The following is a 20,463-nucleotide window of genomic DNA, read 5'->3' as shown; positions in this document are numbered from 1 at the left end:
GTATCTCCAAGTTAGGAGACATCCTTTGTCAGGGAACAATGAAAAGCTTTGAAGCTCTCAGGACCGAGTACTTGTTACACTCATCTCAGTTCCTAAAATATGCACAGCTTAGACATGCTTGGTTAGCTGAGAATTGGGGCAACTCTCCGCTGCCAGAATATGCACCGCTAGAGGGGCGACTGCTCCAGGAATGTATCACGACTAAAGCTGTCTCACTAACATATAAAATCCTGAATAATAACGCTCCAGATGGACTGGGCAAGCTGCGGTCGACCTGGGAGGGTAATTTAGGCGCGCTTGAAACAGTGGATTGGGAGGCGGCCCTAATGTTCCCCAGGGAGGTAGCGATCAAATCCCGACTGCGCCTCATACAATATAAAATACTGCATAGAATATACTATGACCGCGTTCGCTTGCATAGGATGGGGCGAGCAGAGGACCCTAGGTGCCAGAGATGTGGACGTAACGAGGGCGACTTCTACCATATTATTTGGGAATGTGCACAGATACGAGCCTATTGGGAAAGGATAACGAGAGAATTAGGGAGAATACTGGGCACTACGATACCCCTGGATCCCAAACTTAGACTGCTGGGTATCTCCTATGATGTTGACCTCGGCAGACCCCAGTTAATTTTCCTTGTATTAGCATTAGTTGTAGCTAAAAGAGATGTAGCGAGGAAATGGGGAGCTATAGATATTCCGCTGCTGCAAGAATGGAGATTGGGGATGGACATGTATATGGCTGCTGCAAGAGTCACTTACAAGGCAAGGGGCTGTCCCAGAAAAATTCCAAAAGGTATGGGGTAAATGGAGGAGGTACTATAGTTTTAATGTCACAGGGGACAATGCTCAAATGGATCCCACTGGACAGGCCCCCCACAGATACTTTTATAGCCCACACAACCCCAGGGACCTTAGAGAGGGTATGGGTCCAAGGAATTGTACTAGAACTATAGTTACTACGTGTTTGCACTGCAGAGGGAGGCCTGAGAATTATGGATATTTCTTATTTTGTATGCTGTCTGATCATACTGAAGGCTAGATGACTAACCGTTATTTGTATACTGTTTGTTTAGAAAACATCAATAAAAATATATCTAAAAAAAAAAAAATCCTTCGGCAAGGTGAAGTTGAGATATAAAACTTGACAAGAATAAGCAGAAAATAAAAATTTTTAGTCCTGGTCTCATGGAAGTTTTTTTTAATTTTACTACGATCGTATAAAGAACATACTTTGTTATAGGTCCTTTCAGTCAGCCCTTTTATTCATTTGTTGTTGTGGTCATTCACTTTTTTTCTTCCACCCACCACAGCATAGAGCAAGGCACAAAGGTCAGCCCACTACAGCCTTTGGGTAACCTCACGGTGTGGGATGGCATTCTGCTCTTTCGCAAAGAACACAGTATCAAAAAAACATGCATAAACAAAGACATACAGCTGATGGCCAATACCCAAAATATTGGCTTGGCTAATGCTGGTTGTCACTTGAATGAACAACAAGTTCTAGAAGTATTAAGATGCAACTGCGAGTAGAAGACAACAACATTTGATGAATCAAGACAACAAAGCACGGTTAAACAGAAAAGTTATACATGTCCTCTATCCCCCTGCAGGATAGCAGCTCTAACGTACAGTCTGCACATCATTGTGAGGCTCTCTCAAGATGGGTGAATAACTGGGTGCCAAAATGAAATAACTCAAATAGGAGAGAGCAAGATCATGGCCATTATGGGCAACTAACTGGAGCAACAATCCATTTTAGATGCATCCCAAAGAAATGCTCTTCTTGGAATCTAGAAGCAAAACCATTCATTTCTCATGTTTTCCTGCTGTCAAGAAATTGGCAAAGCCATTTTCAACACACCCAAATGATCATCCATTTCAACATTTTAGTCATCATTCAAGCAAATACAGATTATACCTGCTGAGATGATCTATCCACTCATCGGCTGCGTGTACACATTTTGTTTCAAACAATACCACTGCAATTAGTTTGAAATAATTTAGTGCATGGTTATTTACCCTAATGTTATTCAATTGCCCTCGTTTTTCTTTTTAATTTCGAACTACCTATGCATGGTGAGGAAGGGGGATTTCTATATTGTCATTCCATCGCTACACCCATTTTTAACTAAATGGAAAAGACTTCCTCAAATTAGAAATTGCACAATGAATTAAGAGTTAGATCACTAGAGTTCTACTTTGAGTTTAATACGTTTATTAATGGTGGACTGGCTTTTAGCTAACCAGTAAGCAGCATCAACAGTGGCTACTATAGCAAGCCATTGGGGTTCAAGACCAGCGGTCCAGCAGTGTGCTCAAACCACAAAATCAAATTAGTCCCTAGGGTAGCGAAGTCCAGGTTTACTCTAGCACAGTGCTTCCAAAACGTTTACAAACAACAAACTTTCGCAACCCATCCAGCTTTAGTTGACATGACGTGGGATGATTTATTGTATATACTAACAGCCATTTATTAAGTTTCTAAATGTCACAACTTGTCCAGGACCTTCAACTTCAAACTGTGGCCCATAAGAGTGGCAGCTGGCCTGTGACATCTGTTCGCTAAAATCACATGGCATATGAATAATCGTTGTGTTGCTATCAGTGATTTTAACAAATGTGAGAAACCATTTTTGGAGCAGAGTATGTGGTAAGACTTTATATCCGCCATGTTAGTCTTAAAAGAAGGACCAGTGGTGCATTGGGGGGGAATGGTACGCCACATGATATATACACATTTTTATATACCACCACTAGATATTGTTAGGACCACGTTTCTATAGGAAAGTCATTTTTTGGTTAGTTTATAACTTTGGCGCAGTATGACAACTCAAAAAAACTCTCAAAAAATAAAGTTTCACCCACCTCAGCTCCTTCCTGGAAAAGTTTTGAGGTGATCAGTCAAGCAGGAGCTGAGAAAAAGGAGTCCCTAAACACGTTTTGCCTATTCATTTTTCCATAGGAAATTTAACAACGATACTGCTTTAACTGTTGAACAGAATTACAGGAAATTTGTCCGAAAGATATCTCTTGGTCCAGTAAGTGTACTTTTTGTTATTTGGTGTAAATCTGTTCAGTAGTGGTTGAGAAATTAAGGCTCAAATAGTTGGTATATTTCATTTTGCAGAGGACCGTGGCGCTGACAGATCTTAATATAAGATCTTATTGGCTGCCACCACATCAACGAAGATATAGCTGCAGAAATTTCAGGACTCAGGAACAGAGTCCACTCTCCTGAAAATAAGTTTTTAAAAAACATAAGGGGGCAGGGTAAAGATATGCAGATGGACAACTTATTTTACGTTAAGAGGTTAAAGAACAAGTTACCTTCGGTAACTATATATCTGTAAGAAACATAGGTTAGTTGTAGAAACCTTACCTTAGAATTACCCCCAGGCATCAGACTGGATCCGGAAAGTTTGTCAGTAGTACCTCTGCGCGTCAGAAGGTGGCGTCAGACGGCTTCGCGTCTGCAGTTGGCGTCATGGTTGCCAAGTTGACTTCGTGGTAGCTTAGACGCCGCCCTCACGCACTGACTTCAGTTCTGTATACGACTTTCCGCGCCAGAAACGCAGAACAATGCAAGACACTGACCACTGGTGCATAAAACTAGGACCCTGAAAGGATGTCCTTAACCCAAGAAATCAATTTGCAGACGGGAAGGATGGGTAGGGCGGTAAGGAATCGATTACTAACCTATGTTTCTTACAGATATATTGTTACCGAAGGCAAGTAACTTCTTCATCTGAAAGAAACAGTAAGTTATTGATTCCTTACCTTAGAATAGATACCCCATCAATACCAACCCCGGAGGTGGGTCTGCGAACCAAGATCACACCAGAAAATCCTGGAGAACAGAACGGCCAAAAGAAGCCGTCTCTCCAGACTTGGCTGTCCACGCAGTTGTGTTTTGTAAACGTGTGCAGCGATGCCCATGTAGCAGTCTGACAGTTGTCATTCAGAGGGACTCCTCGTCCAAAAGCAGTAGTGGCTGCAGTCGCCCTGGTGGAATGGGCGCGTAGCCCCTCTGGGGCTCCTTCTTAGTTAGAGAATAACAGACTAATACAAAAAAAGGCCCATCTAGAGATGGTCCACTTGTGTACTGCTTGAACTTTCTTGGCGCCCAAGTAGCCAACAAAGAGTTGGTCATCCACCCGTAACGGGTTTGAAAGATCCAGATAGAAGGAAAGCACACGTTTTGGGTGCAGATGGTGGAGCCTCTCTTCCTCATCCGAGGGATGCAGAGGCGGAAAGAAGGTGGGCAAAGTGATGATTTGCCCGATTTGAAAGGAGGTGACCACCTTGGGAAGAAAGGATGGACGAGTTCTTAGGACAACCTTGTCCGGATGTACAGTCAGAAAAGGAGGTTTGGATGAAAGAGTAGGGAGCTCACTCACTCTTCTGGCAGATGTGATGACGACCAAAAATGCAGTCTTAAGAGTTAAGACGTAAAGGACAGTTGTGAAGCAGCTCAAAGGAAGAGCACATCAGAGAGGTCAAGACCAAATTCAAGCCCCACCGACGCATTACAAAGGGGATAGGAGGAAAGAGATGAGTAATGCCTTGTTAGAAATGGAGGTCTCTAGTTGGCAATGGTTTGCACCTTTGTCAAGACAGGGACCCTTGCTTCTAGTCAGGGTAAGGGGCTACACTTCTAAAATAACCCCTGCTCACCCCCTTGGTAGCTTGGCACGAGCAGACAGACTTCTCAGAGACAGTGTGTAAAGCATTTGTGAACACATACAGTAATACAGTGAAAACACTACAAATGGACACCACACCAGTTTAGAAAAATAAGTAATCTTTACTAAACTTAACACAAGACCAGACGACAAAGATCCACAATACTGTAATCAACAATAAGTTAATAAAAATGGTAGAAATAGCTTAGTTCAATGTAGATGGTGAATGCGACACTTTACTCTCAAAGTACCTTGGATGAGTCATGCAATACAAACAAAAAGGTGGCAGTGAAGTTGATGCGCCGTTCCTTACACTGAGGGGAGTGGATGCGTCGGCTCCTTACTGCAGCGCAGGGGAGGTGATGCGTCACTTCCTTACTGTGTGGGGAGTTGATGTGTCGTTTCTTACTGCTGCCCGGTTGACGAGGCAACAAGAAGGCGCCTCGATGCGACGATCTGCTGCGATGCGACAAAATGGCGTCTTTGATGCGATGGCCGTGCGGCGACTCTGAACTCTTGAGCCGTGACAGGCCCAGCGACACGCTACTCCGGTGATGCGACGGCAACCACTACGGCGGCGACACGCTTCTCCAGTGACGCGGCGTGCTTTGTCGGTGATGCGACGGCAAACAGCTGCGGCGCCGACACGCTTCTTCGGTGATGTGACGGCAAATGCTGCGGCGGGGACACGCTTCTTTCTCGATGCGTCGCACTTCCAGCGACACGCAATCTCCAGAGGGCCCAAAATAACAGCAAGCACATCTGCAGGCAGAATTACCAGCAAGGAAATTCAGGGGGAGCTGGTGGTGAAGTCTTGGTGTCCCTGTGACTTCAGACAGGAGGCAAGCTCAGCTTCAAGCCCTTGGAGATTCTTCTTCAAGATGAAGAAAGCTTACAAAGTTCCTTTTCTCCTTTCCTTGGCAAATAAGTAACCACTGCATGCCAATCCCAGAAATAGCACAGCACAGGGGTAGTCTCCTCCTTCAGCTTCTTTGGTTCTTCTCTTTGGCAAAGGTTAATCTTGATTCCCAGAAGTGATCTAAAGTTCTGGGGTCTGGGCCCCAATATTTATACTGCAAAATCCTTTGTCCTCTGATGGCAGAGGGTGCCTTTGCCCAGTAAAAAAACAGTTCTCTCTTCCCTGGTGCAGCTTCCTGGCAGGAGGTGGAGACAGCATTGTTTGAGAGCAGACCTGGCCCAGGCAGCTGAAAGGAAATCTCTGCACCCTACTCTCTATTCTATGAGAGCTCAGGGTAGTGAAAGGAAATCTCCTCCACCTACTCTCTATTCAATGCAGGTCCTATTCAGCCCAGCCCTGACTCATCAGACTGCTGGAGCCAAGACCCTCTTCAGCCCCCGGTCACTCACAAACCAGATATGGAATACACAAACCTAGCAGAGATAACTGGATGGTCAGGCAAGAAAATACCTACTTTCTAAAAGTGGTATTTTCAAACACAGAATGAAAAAATCACCTTCACTAGAAGATGTATTTTAACATTTTGAGTTCAGGCATACTAAACTTGAATTTCTACCTTGTGCCCTGGGTCAGTTAGGGTTATAAGAGGTTATAATCAAACTGCCCATTCAGGCCTAAGGTAACAGGTAACCTTGCAATAGTGAAAACGAAATTGGCTGTAATTCACTATCAGGACATGCCACACACATCAGGGTATGTCCTACCTTTTACATACAATGCGCCCAGCCCATGGGCCTACCTTAGGGGTGACCAATATATAGAAAAGGGAAGGTTTAGGGACTGGCAAGTGGGTTCACTTGCCAAGTCGACACGGCAGTCACAGACTGCACACAGGTTCTGCAATGGCAGGCCTGAGCCATATATTACAAGCTGCTTCTGTGGGAGGCCATAGCTGGGAAGGCCATAGCAGGGAAAGAGCAGAGCACCGCTCTGAAGAACCCCCTTAAAAGCTAAGGCGACATCCTCCCTGGAGGCAGAAAGCACCTGCAAAAACACCATAGCAGAAGAGAGCGTGCGAGAGAGAGAGCGTGCGAGAGAGAGAGCGTGCGAGAGAGAGAGCGTGCGAGAGAGAGAGCGTGTGCGAGAGAGAGCGTGTGCGAGAGAGAGAGCGTGCGAGAGAGAGAGCGTGCGAGAGAGAGAGCGTGCGAGAGAGAGCGTGCGAGAGAGAGCGTGCGAGAGAGAGAGCGTGCGAGAGAGAGAGCGTGCGAGAGAGCACGCTTGATCTTCAGCCCTCTGGGTAGAAGAGGTACAACAGACCGCAACTCTACTCTGGACGAAAAGCGTCACCTAGCAAGTGCTGCCTTGGAAATTCCAACTCGCAGAATTGCTGACATTGCATGTTCTCTTCGGTGGTGAACAGATATAACCAAGGCTCTCTCCACTGTCGAAAGACACCTTGCACCACTTCCGAGTGAAGACGCCATTCGTGATCCATCATGCACCTGCGTCTGAGTTAGTCTGCCCTGGCGTTCAAGGAACCTCCAGGTGTTGCACCACCAGGGATATGCCCTGATGTTTCAGCCATGTGCAGAGGGCCTGTTGACATAGGGTCCACGACCCCACCCCGCCTTGTTTGTTGCAGTACCACATGGTGGTGGTGTTGTCCGTGAACACCTGCACTACTCTTCCCCAGACAGAGGCAAGGAAAGCTTTCAGAGCAAACCAGATCGCCCGCATCTCCAGAAGGTTGATGTTGAGCCAGACTCCGCCGGAGACCAGACGCCTCTGATCTCCACCTCTCCCATGTGGCCGCCCCATTCCAGATGCGATGCATCAGTCAACACTGAACTCTGGTTGAGGAAGGGGGAGGGATCTGCCATTGACCCAATGCTGGTTCGTGAACCACCACTGTAATTGGTGTGCAGTGCCCTCTGAGTTCTGGACGCAATCTGACAGATTTCACTGATGTTGCACCCACTGGAACTCCAGGTCCCACTGCAGAGCCCATATATGCCACCTGGTATGATCCACCATCAGGATGCAGGAGACCATAAGGCCCAGCAGCCGGAGGGTCATCCTGACCGAAACCCGATCAGAATCATAGCCCGAATATGCCGGACTCGCTGCTCGAGAGGATAGACCCGAAATCGAGTCGTGTCCAGACCACTCCCATGAAGAGGAGCTTCTGAGAGGGAATCAGGTGTGACTTCGGCACGTTGATGGAGAACTCCAGTGAATGCAGGAGGTCGGCCGTAGTCAGGAGGTGGGACACGACTGCCTGGGACACGACTGCCTGGGACAAACTGGCTTTAACAACAAGTGGTCGAGATAAGGTAAGACTGGAACCTCTGATCTGCGCAAATGAGCTGCGACTACCGCCATCACTTTCGTGAACATCCGAGGGGCGCAGTTAAGGCCCAAGGTGAGCACAGCAAACTGAAAATGCTTGTGGCTTCCCATGAACCGCAAGTAGTGCCAGTGGGCCGGCAGGATGAGGATGCTACCATCCAGTCTCCAGGGTCGAGGGCAGACAAGACATGAGCGAATGTCAACATTTTGAACTTCTTCCGGAGGAAGCGATTGACGCTCCTGAGGTCCAAGATAGGACGCAGACCCTTGTCCTTCTTGACTACCAGAAAGTAGTGGGAATAGCAACCATGACCTACTTCTGGGACAGGAACGCGCTCGATGGCTCCCTTGGCCAAGAGAGCGAAACTTCCTGTTGGAGAAGGCCCAGGTGATCCTCCCACATACGATGGTACCAAAGTGGCATGGCTGAAGGGGTAGTCTCGAAGGGGAGGGAGTAGCCCCTTCAGACTATCTGCAAAACCCCACCTGTGTGACGTGATGGTGCGCCAGTGGGGGAGGTGATGGCAAATTCTGCCGCCCACTGGTGATTGATGGGCCTGAAAGGTCGGACTAGGAATGTTTGGAGGCGGAAGCAGAGGGGGGGTAGGTGGATTGGCCCGCTCGCTGGCCCGGAGAACCATGTTCCCGGCCACGCGAAGGTTAAGCAGCTTGCGCCGGCCTGTGGCCCTGGGCGGGCCGTTGTGGGGCACCCCTTCCGTAGCCACAAAAGGAGCAAAAAGCAGACTGCGCAGGGCGAGTGGAGAGGCCCAAGGACTTGGCCGTAGCCCTTCGAGTCCTTGAAATGCTCTAGAGCATGGTCTGCTTCGTCGCCAAAAAGGCGACGGCCATCAAAGGGCATGTCCAGAAGAGCGCTCTGAACATCCCCAGAAAAGCCAGTCTCTCTCATCCAGGCGTAGTGAGGAAGGGCTACCGACATGGAAATCGCCCTGCCTAAAGAGTCGGCGGTATCCAGCCCACAGTGGATGGTAAACCTTGCTACATCTCTCCCTGCGGCAACGACCTGGAAGTGTATGGCCCAGGCCTCGTCCGGACACTGAGGCAGCACTTGCGCAACTGTATCCCACACAGAGTGGGAATAACTGCTCAATAGACATGCGGTGTGTACCGATCGCAGTCCCAAGCTGGCAGAAGAAAAAAAACCTTCTTCCCAAGATGATCCAGCTTCTTGGATTCCCTATCTGATGGTGAGTTAAAGAATGCGCTCTTGGAAGTAGACGCTTGGACCACCAAGCTCTCTGGGGTAAGGTGTTGGGAAAGGAAAGTGGGGTCGCTTGGGACGGGGCATCGGGCAACCATCCTATCCACGGAAGCCCCCATGTTGTGCCTGGACAAAGTGCCCAGAGGAGGTCTGTCAGGGCTTCATTGAACGGCAGCAGGGGCTCCGAAGAACTCGCTGTTGGCTGAAGCACCTCTGTCAAGAGGTTATTCCTGGCTGCCACCGTAGGAAGCTCGAGGTTTAGAGCCTCAGCCGCCCTAAGCAACACCAATGCGTAAGACGCTCCCTCCTCCTTAGCCACAGTAGGAGGAGACAACATGCCACGGTCTGGTGAGGTATCCAGTTCACTGGCATCCTCCAGGTCCTCTCTCCAGTCCTGTTAGTACTCCAACTGGTCTGACAAAGGGTCCCGAGACGTCTTCCTCATCTGGCTGCCAGGTTGGCTGAAAATGGCCAGGGTGTTGCACAGGGGCAAAAGTACCCATTGGCACCGGATTTGGCATCGGCTGATACCGGTCCGGCTCCACGTCGGATTGGAAGCCAGGGTCGACACCGGCTGGGGGTCCAGGTGGTGTCGATAGCGGACGCGGCGCAGGTGGAGGTGTCACAAGGTTGACTGGCGCCGATCCGGATCCAGGCCTGGATCCATCAGGGCACTGCGGTGCTGGAGCAGACGGCCTGTAAGGCCTAGGGACCCCAACCGAGTCCACAGGACCCGAAGGCGCGCCACCAGAGACGGGCTGCCCAAAGATGGCACGCATGGCTTCGTAAAACTGATTAAGCTGGGCAGGGGTCGCTCCGGGTCCCGGAAAGGGAGGGGAAACTGAGTCGGCCCTTCAGGCTGCACACGCGGAGTCACAGGAGTGGCACCACCCACATCCCTCGTCGCGTCAGCCAACCGACGGAGAGAAGTTGAAGAGCGACGATGCTTCGACTTCTTCCTGTGCTTCGACTTACCTGACCTCGATGGCGAAGACTTCGATGACGAGTGGTTATGGCTCCGCGACCGGTCCTTCAACCTACCTTGCGACCGGGACCTCGAATGGCGCAGAGCCGACTACCGGCGCTCAAGAAGCTTTCGGGACCGCTCCCGCAAAAGACTTCGGAGCCATGATCCTGCAGTCTGTGCACAACTTGGTGTCATGGCCGCGCTCCAGGCAAAAGAGGCACACTAAGTGCGGATCAGTCACAGACATTATTCGGGAGCAGGAACCGTAGGCCTTGAAACCGGGGATACCTACGTGCACCAGGAGTCCGAAGGACTCGAAAAGACGTGGAGAAAAGTCGCTCAAAACTGGAGGTACCGCTCTCTCCAGATCTGTGCTGGCTGGCGCGGAAAAAAGAACAGACATCAGCGCGCGAGGACGGCGTCTACGTAGCTAATGCGAAGTCATCCCGGCAACCACGATGCCAACGACTGACGCGAAGCCAACAGACACCACCTTCCGACGCGCAGAGATACTGCAGATGAGAAACTTTCCAGATCCAGTCTGACACCTGGGGGTAATTCTAGGGTAAGGAATCTATAATTGTTTCTTTCAGATGTAATAGTTAGAAATTGTAGTAATATATTACTTATATATATTTTTTTTTTAAACGAAATTAACCAGAACAAAACAAAGGTTAAAGTGACGTAATAGTTAGGTGGAAAAGTCAGTTAAAACCTACTATTTTAAACAAAACAAAACCATTTAAATTCACCAGTTCTAGATATCTCAAGTAACTATAACTTGTGCCCTAAAGTAACTAACTCGCACCCTCACCATGCACTCACTGGTTAAGTATCTCAGATATTACATCACTTACATGTTCTACGATATCACAGCTAACATCTGAAATTACATTATTGATTACAACACTGTGCATGTTGACATTCTGTGATCCTAGGTACATCAATTAATCTCTTTATGCCTAATAAATGAATGCAACTTTGTGTAACGTTCTCGCCACTGAACAATCTGCACCAGTTACAAAGATTACCACATACAAGAAATCTATCTTTTCTGTGTGGTCACAACAGATTTTTCACCTTTTATTGGACCCTATTTCATTGCAGATTTTTAGGCTCTGCACATTCAAGTAAGCATTTAAAATGAACTGCATTTACCATAATGCTAAGGGGTGAACTGTGCTGGGAAGTGAAGCAGTGTGCTCCCATCCCTCTTCTGTTTGAAAAGGCTCTCTTGAGCCATTGAGCTGACAAGCTTTTGGAGATGCACCTGTGCGACAGAGAGAGGTACTGAGACCTGAACAAATTGTGGCAGCTTGCTCAGCAAACCCAGATACATTTAGTTTTTTAACTCTACTGATGAAGGATACTATCCAGATACACATGTGTCTAGAGATTGACAGCACTAACCTGCACCAACTTTGGTGAAACACTTTAGCAAAAACTCAATTAAGCATTTAAAATGAACTGCATTTACCATAATGCTAAGGGGTGAACTGTGCTTGGAGGTGAAGCAGTGTGCTCCCATCCCCCTTCCAACAACATTGGGTCACAGCTGTCTAGAGTCCAGTGTCTGCTCCGACCCTCCAAGAAGATGGAGAAACCAGTTAATCCCCAATTGGGGTATTTAACTTTTCCACAGGGCCCCATTATATGGTGAGAAAATGGACTGCACCACATATTGTTTCATCCACTAGTGACACAAAGGAAAACATGGCTTCAGGCCTACGTTTGTAGTCACACAGCTGCAGTCCAAAACCTGCAGTGGGACCTCTGAAAATAACCAATTTTGACATGTAAAAACCTTGCTTTTAAGTATTGGCACTCCTATATAGGATTTGCAGCCCACAAGGTAGGGTGGATGGTATTTAAAAGTGGGACATAAGAAAAATAATGTTACCATATGCCTACAGTGACAAGGCACAAAAAGATACTTCACTGTGGCAGGCCAGAACTGCCCAATGTAAAAACCTAAAGCACAGACTAAAAACTAATACTGTATCTCAGGATTGGGACCCCCTAGAAAATTAACTATTTAATAGTTATTAAATATCCAATTGTATGATAAATGTATGCTTTTTAATGTTTTAAGGAAAAGTTACTTTAATGAAGTTACCCCTGAAGTGCTTGGGGTCTAAATTCCATTGGCATCTTCAGCTCTCCTATTCTGCGCTCAGCCTAAGGGTGAGAACGAAGTGTGAAATACCTCCCAAGTGCAAACAATAGGCTGACCTTAAAGAACAGAGGACTCCTCACCTCCACAAAATATTAAGAGTAGTGGCTGTAGTCATCCTGTGACATCACACTCATATCCTGCTTGAGTGGTCCAGTGAGCCATATGTAACACATGGGGACTCTTGAAAGGGCGAGAACAGGATTCCAAGACAATTCTTAAAGATCCACAGCCTTGTTGCAAAAGGACCCTGTTTTTGTCCTACCAGACTTCTATCTCAGGTTTTGTTGTGGGTACAGTACGTGCTTCAAACTGGATTTAAGTGTTAGATATGGAAAACACTGGTGGTTGCCCCATGGCGCAAGGCACACACCCACGCAGCCCTCAGAGCTCAAGTTTAGAGTAGCTCAACTCTTTTGCCGTTTGACAGATGGCATTTGGGGCCTGTTTGCATTAAAGCCAAATGGTAACTACTGAAAAAGTGGGTAGAGTGGACCTCTGGAAACTTTTAACCCATGAATCAGGGGTTTGTATAGCGCCACTACTTACAAGCGCCACTACTCACACACGAGGGTCTCATGGCCCTGGTTCTGCTCTTGTGGATCCGTGGGACAATGGCCAGGGCAAGTTGAGCAAAGTTGTCGAGCGGACATGTGGGTTGCGAGGCAGTGGTTCAGATATGCTAGTATGTGTGAGGAGCTTGAAAGAGATTCTTTTGTTGACTGGGAGCCAGTGGAGTTGTCCAAGGGGTTCGGTGATGTAACTGCGGCAGGGGATGTCAAGGACAAGTTTGGCTGCAGTGTTTTTAAAGCTCTGTAGTTTCTCAAGTTGTTTCTGGGTGACGGGGGCATAGAGTGCATTGCCGTAGTCTAGTCTGTTGGTGATGAGTGTGAGGGTGACTGTCTTTCTGGATTCTGTGGGGATCCATCTGAATGCCTTTCAAAGCAGGCAGAGCATGTGGAAGAAGGATGAGGATACAGTGTTGATCCTGCAGTTCATTTTGAGCAAGGAGTCCAGTATGATGCAGAGGTTTCTTTGTGATCCGTGGGGGTGGGAGGGGTTCCCAGTGCAGCAGGCCACCAGGAGTCAATGAGCCCCAGGATGAGTTCTTCAGTAGAGTTGAGCTTGAGGCAGCTATCTTTCATCCAGGTGGCAACAGCCTTCATCCCGCTGTGAAAGTTGAGTCTGGCAGCTGTGGGTTCGTTGGTGCGCAGGAGTCACCCCACACACTAGATGTTGCCAAGCATAAATGTGGCTCCCCAAGGCACTTTCCTCAAAATCCTTCTGGACCTGCAGAACAGGATCAAACATGCTGTCTGAGACCTGAGAGGAGCCCTTAGTGACTTTGAGAGATCACCCTGACAAAGGTAGTGAATATCCCTTGAAATGGGCAGTCACCCACCCAAAACAATAATCAAACTCCTTATAACAAATAGGGCAATATGTTATTCCAAAGTTGGATATAAATTGTTACAGCGAAACCAATACCTCCTTCCATCCTAAAGCATTTGTATGCTCAAGCACTTAGGGCAGACTATACCATGACAATGCTTGCTTCGTCATTCTCCACTGTATGTCTGTCCCGAGGCTGCACCTGGCCCAAATCATTCCACCCCAATTGGTGTATGAACTTGCTTAGTCTACTTTTTCAACCCGCTGGTGCATTGCAGAATGACCAACTGCATAAGTGCTAGATTTTCAAAGCATGTAAAAGCTCTCTGTTGCTTATTTTCATCCTTATTTTAAGTGCTCTTGTCTAGGAAGTTAAGCATTTTCTTTTCTTGCGCCTCAGCTGCGGAACAATGGGGAACTGTCCCTTTAAAAGATTGTCAATCATGGCACCTAAAGTAGGGCTTTCAAGCCTAATATTTTGTTAGACTGTTATTGGTCAGCCTCTGATAAAACATCCTCAAGCGACCACTGTGCATTGCAAGTTCAACATAGGCTCACTCCGCATGGATTCCATTTTTTTTTTTTTTTAGTGTACACTTAGCGAGCAGGAGAAAATATTTACTAACTACTAGCACACTAGTAAAATATTTGCATACTACTACTAACTACAGAGAACCTTAAAAGGGACATACAAAAGAGCATCAAAAGCATTTGTTAATAACAAATTAAAGAGGTAATTTGTTTCATGTTCACAGATTAGGTGTAGTATACATGCAAGCAGAATGCCTGATTTAGACGATGCAAGAGACAGTATGGAGGTGGTGAGAGCCCTTTAATCTAAGAAAAAGTTATTGAGGCAGAGTCCGGAAGTTTGCAATCTCACAGAACCTCCGTTTTCAGCCTCAATCCACTACATGATCATGAACTTTTCTGCTACTTGAAAAGAGATGCATCATAATCCACTGTGTTGAGAAACACTGCCTTCACACAAGATCAATTTTTAAATCTACCTGAACAGAGATTTATATTTTCTACTGGCAATATCCGTAGGGCACATCAGTTACTGGGTACTAGTTTACACTGCTGTTATTTCATATTTGCATCTACTAGCAGCTTTTTAAAAGGGTTTATAAATGATTACCTGAGTAACTATGACAGGAGACAAATCCTTAAGGTTCTGGATGTGGGAAAGCAGAGAGTCCCGTAAAGAAGCATGGGAGTCCGCAGGGAGCTCATAAAAAGATGTCTGGATCTTCATCTTCATGGTTTGAGCAGCAAAATAACAAGACTCCACATCCTGCCGTATCTGTAACAACTGGTCCGAGATCTCCCAGGCAAAGACCTAATAAAAACAGAAAATAAACCTGGTAAAACAGTGGACATAAAAATGATACTGTGATCACTGCTCACTCTGGTTAAAAACCAATAGACTGAAGTGTGGAGAGGAATTCGCCATTAGCAGAAAAAGGCTGAAATAGTTTTGAACCGAGGTCAACGTACATGATCCTATAGGTACTTGCAATAAAATGCATTCACAAAAAAGAACAAGTTTGGTAACGCCTTTTCTGATAGAGACTAACAGCAGATTATTCAACATGGGAATATTTCAAGGTGCCAGACTGAAGAGAATTTTTTAAAGCAATTTCCTCGCTCATCTATAGGCGACGTAGAATGAATCAGCACAGGATCCATCCCGTTCTGAACACTATATTTCTGTCTGCGCTGTAGGATGCGTAGCTCACAGAAATCAAAGTATGCCAGTCAACAGGTCAGCCGTCGTCTGGTGGTGGTTTACGACTATTTGTGGCAAGTTCACCTTCAGTAGCCAGCTGTCAAGATATGAAACCCTGGTACTCCCAACCTCAGCAGAGGTGGTAGTTACAATGAGGAGCATGGAGAATTGAAAGTTCTTGTGGCCTACCTAAAATTGCAGACGTGTGGGCGACTGGAGGACGAGAATGTGTAAACAGGCTTCGTGCAAATCCTATGCAACCATCCAATTTCCTGGACCCAGGGAAGACAGAACTTGGGCCACAGTGAGTAATCTGAACTTGTCCTTCCGAAAGAAAAAGCGCCAAGATCGAGGATCTGCACAAGCAAATAGAAGAACAAGCATTGGCATAGCCAATAGGTCTCACTTTTGGGACCTTATAAGTATTTAGTTATGCAGCACAATATCCTTGGTGCAACAACAACTGTTGCATGGCTAAGTACTTATAAGGTCCCAAAGGCGAGACCTATTGGCTATGCCAATATTGGATGATTCCTTTCCTTCTCTCCCGAGTACCCTTCCCTCTAGCACTCTGAAATGGCTGCTCGAGCATTTTGCAAAAACATATGTATGCCATTGGCGGAGTACTGTGGACCCATTAAGCACTTTGCCACTTTATAGTGCTAGATAGAATATTGCTAATGGCATTATCCACTAGAATCATCAGTAGGACCCTGAACAATTAAAGCAAATATAATTCGGGTAAATTTATTTTAAATTTTCAAAAAAGTATGTAGGATGGTTGGATTGAAAGCTTAAAATGAACTAGTAAAGTCAAGCCAATGTTTAAAAATGAGATGGAGAGCTATATTCTGTTGTTCGCTTTCCAAGAACTTACAGTGGGCTTTGAGCCTACCCACTGTTACACAGTGACCTGCAGGAAGGGTCAGAATGTTTTCACATTGGCACCGGAAACATACCATAGTCACCCAGAAGTAATCCGTTACATCCTTTTTACTTTTATCACTCCGTTTCCAAATAGTAACGCACATACCTTCTGCAAATATAGTTATATAAGTAATTAAAAACTGATCTCACACGTCTTAGTAACCGGAATTAGGTAATTAACTGATTAGGGATGAAGTAATTCGCCCAGAATCCAAGGATGATGGAGCCTCTCACCAGACGTGAAACCGCTTCCCCAGCTTCAGAGTGGGCCATCCTAGCCGTTAAGCCACACCCTACATGCAGAGATTGCCCATACAATATGAGGAGTCAGCCAATATTATAGTGCTCCTCTTCTGCACAGAATAGACACAATGTGCCTATTCACGGCATGGCACAATTTAAGAAATTGGCTAACCGCAGCTATATAATTGAGCAGTGAGTGCAGAGCGTAACTGCGGCTATGTCAACAGTAGCATTTTTTTTCTTTTTTTTTTTTTAAACAGGAGGTAATAGTGTGGGAGGGCACTGCACAGAGTAGGGCACTGCACGGAGTGCAGTGCGTAGCTGCATATATGTCGAGAAAAGCATTTTTTTTTTTTTTTTTTAATCATCGACATGAGGTAATGCTGGATGAGGGCACCGCACGGAGTAGGGCACCGCACAGCGTGTAGTTGCATATATGTTGTTAGAAGCATTTTATTTTTAAAGCAGCGACATGAGGTAATGCTGGGGGACGGCACCGCACGGAGAGAGAAGGTAACAAGGTGCAGGGGCACCAAAGACAGGAGCTGTACTTGTAGCAAGGTAACTGTGCTTGGCCTGTGCTCTGCAGCGTTCAAGGGAAGTGACAAATCGGCTGCAGGAACCAGTCAGGAGGCGGTAAAGAAGACGACACTGGAATCAGCATATGGTAAGTAGCAGGCGGGAAGAAAGTCATTATATTGATAACTGCAGGTCTTGCAGACAGCGCATGCACGCTGATGCTCGACCTAATAATCCTGGAGACCTAACAAAAAAACATAAAACCTTTGCAACACTAGAACCTGATATGAATAAATCAAGTGCTGGTGAGGCTTTACATGTTTCCTTCTAAAAGATTCCCTCTTGGCACCCTCCCCAGCCCTTGACAAATTGGTTACTAAACACCGAAACACGTCACATTTCTTCTAACAAAAAAATTCTGTTATGCTTGTCCTCCAGAAACTAAATCAACTTCCAACCTAGTCAAATTCCTATTTCTTTTCACACAATACATGACCTCCATTTGAATATGCAATAAGTTATTCCATCTTTAAAATGTTACACGTCTTAAGTATAATTGAAATTACGTTATGGTAACTTGTATGACACATTACACCATACCAACTGTAGACCTGTGCAAACGAAACTATTATAGTGCCTACACAGTAATAAAGTAGACGCAACCTTAATGATGGGCACTCCTCGTTTATTGTCGGCAGCTGTGGCATGATAGTGCCAAGGTATGAGTGTAAACATTAAAATACAATTGGGTCAGAAAAGACGAGTCCAATAAAAGTGATTATATATAAAATGCATAAAAAATAATCACCAAGACGAGAGGCACCACATCACAGTATTCCACAAGTAAATCAACGAAGCAAGAGATAGCCAAGATGTCTGGGTTGCAATGTTTGTGTCTTGCTGCCTCGTCACAGCGATTGGGAGCCTGCAAGACTTTTTGGACGTTTTAGCATTTACAGTATGTAGCAGTGACTCTGCTACGTGGTGAGTGGGATTATGATTAGGATTCAGTAATAACAGCACAAAACAAGCTAATGAATGACAGCACGTGTCAAATGTCAAAGCTTTGAAAAAGTTATTATCCACAAAACACGTGGCAGATGAAGTAAACTGGGATTCAAGAACTGAAACATAAGACTACATGCTGAAGGATAAACGATTTAAAGTCAACATAACAAGGTGTAATTTTTTGTGGGTTTACATGTTGACATTCTTGCGCAGTGCTGCCAAGTATTAAACATATTAACCCCTTCAGTGCCCATGACGAGATAGTCTCGTCATGGAGCGCGGTTGCGCTGTGCCCATGACGAGACTATCTCGTCATGAACCCCGCCCGCTAATTCAACGCCCGGCACAGGGCGGGGAAAGGGCGGGGCACACAAGGGGTTAATAAAGTTTATCATCAGTGGGTAGCCTATGTAGGTGTCAGGGCCTTCGTTCTGTATTACACTATGTACAACATGTGTGGTAGTATAAACCAAACCTATCGCTAAAATCTAAGAGATACGTACTTGCCAAACCTACTACATTTGTAAATACTTGTTTTTCATGCGAATGTTTTAGCATACACTGACTCGCCATACTAGCACTCACAAATTTAGCTGTCTACACAGACATTACTTAATTCATTTAACCATGCACACCCAGTTAATTGAGCCGTACACACCCTTGTTAATTAAGTGTTTACTCGTTGATCTACGCATCCATCCAGACGCCCATCCATTCACTCACCCGTTAATCCATCCTTGCAGTCATTCAACTAATCGTCGTACTCTACACTAAGACACAAATGTACTCGCTCCCCCGTTGCTGCTTTCTCACATCCATTCACCCAACAACTCGCCACTCACTGACTATGTACTTTCAAATAAAAATAACCCTAACCTATTGAATTTTTGTGCTCCGTGTTATGTTCTTATTGCCATGAGTTGCTTGGCAACTCTGATGAATTCTGTACTAGAATAGCCCCCCTAACTGATTACGGAGACTACCTGTATACTTACGGACAGTCTGTGAGTTCACCCTCATAGCCGTTGTCCACTGTTACTCTTAACTTATATCATTTGGCAATAATTTTAGCTCGTCTGGGCAGCGTAACGACCAATCCCACGTCTGTACATATTCAGTGAATTGTCAGGAATGCTGCTAATATGTAAGGTGTCCTAGGATTCGAGCATTGGAGGGACTTGAGCCAATCCTAGTGTGCCAGGTAATATTCAGAGGCTTTGATTGGCTGTGGATTCTACACGCGTCTCTGTCTAAACCCTAGGCGTATCATATGCCGTCCAGCTGCAAGTGTACGGGGTTTAGGTGCGAAAGAACTAGATACTAGCCGGTTGGTGACAGCCTGTTTCGGGCCGTGTAGTCCATTCTAGAGGGACGAGGGAGGGGGAGTGCAGGGCGGAGTATGGCTTTACGTGGTGACTGAGCGATGGCTTGACGGTTGGCCATTAACCATATGTGTAGAGGTCCAGTCCATGCAGGTGATGGGAGAGAAAAGAAGGAAAGATAAGGCATTAGAGGGAGGGGAATGGGGAGTTGAGTTTGTGGTTTAAAGTAAACGATAGAAAAAGAGGAAGGGAACACAACGGACATTGTGCCGTCGTTTTAACATCAGTGTAGAGCATTGTAGCACAGTAGTTTAAGTGAGAAGACCAATGCGAGAGAGAAAGACAGTAGGAAAAGCAAACAAGGAAAACAAGTTGAAAGACGCGCTCTGTGGTAAGGAAGAGGGAGGGAGTTGAAGCCCGAGCAAAGCACGCTCTGTGGTGAGGGAGGGGGAGGGAGTTGAAGCGCGTGCAAAGCAGAGAGGCAAAGCGAAAGTGATCTCGATCAAGCGCGGCGAGCGATGCGCTTAATGAGCATGACGAGGAAAGTCATATGGCGCCTCTGCTCATAAGCGGGCGCCCGCACACATGCACTCAAGCTCTAGGCCAGCCATGGTAGCATTTTATGAAGCTCTTACTAAAAGTCTTTCCAGACCAGTGAATGTGCTGGGTCAGGCGAGACCTAAAAGGCAGCCAGTCCTGCATTGGCTCCCTTGAACAAGAGCTTTAACTTATCCAAGGAGTATTGACAAGTGGTCCTCTGAAAAGTGTTGGCTGTGCAGATAGAGAGATGGGGGGGGGGGGTGGGGGGGATGAAAAAAGACAATAGATTTCCCAATTAAGTGCAGATCTAGTTATTGATGCTATTCTACAATGCAAGTGTTTTCAGATAATGCTACTACACTGAATACTGCTGAAAACTTTTGGACATTCAAATGAAAGTATACATTTATCAGTCAAATAAATGTGGAAAAAAATATCCATTGCAGATTCATTTATATAGAAAGCA

The 20,463-nt window shown here is 46.2% G+C and overlaps 1 protein-coding gene across 3 annotated transcripts in view; it reads right to left on the bottom strand.

The window, feature by feature from the left end:
- TNPO3 (transportin 3) overlaps window positions 1-20,463 on the bottom strand; it is a 1,119,313-nt gene that overhangs the window by 1,028,722 nt on the left and 70,128 nt on the right. For all 3 annotated transcript variants that reach the window (XM_085653697.1, XM_085653695.1, XM_085653696.1), the window contains exon 2: window positions 14,848-15,048. In XM_085653697.1, coding sequence (XP_085509823.1) covers window positions 14,848-15,048 — 201 coding nt within the window. The remainder of the gene's footprint in view (window positions 1-14,847; window positions 15,049-20,463) is intronic.

Source organism: Triturus cristatus, chromosome 4_1, assembly GCF_964204655.1.
Source record: "Triturus cristatus chromosome 4_1, aTriCri1.1, whole genome shotgun sequence".
Lineage (NCBI taxonomy): Eukaryota > Metazoa > Chordata > Amphibia > Caudata > Salamandridae > Triturus > Triturus cristatus.
The sequence above is the reverse complement of the archived record's forward strand: the minus strand, read 5'-3'. Positions and strand labels throughout refer to the sequence as shown.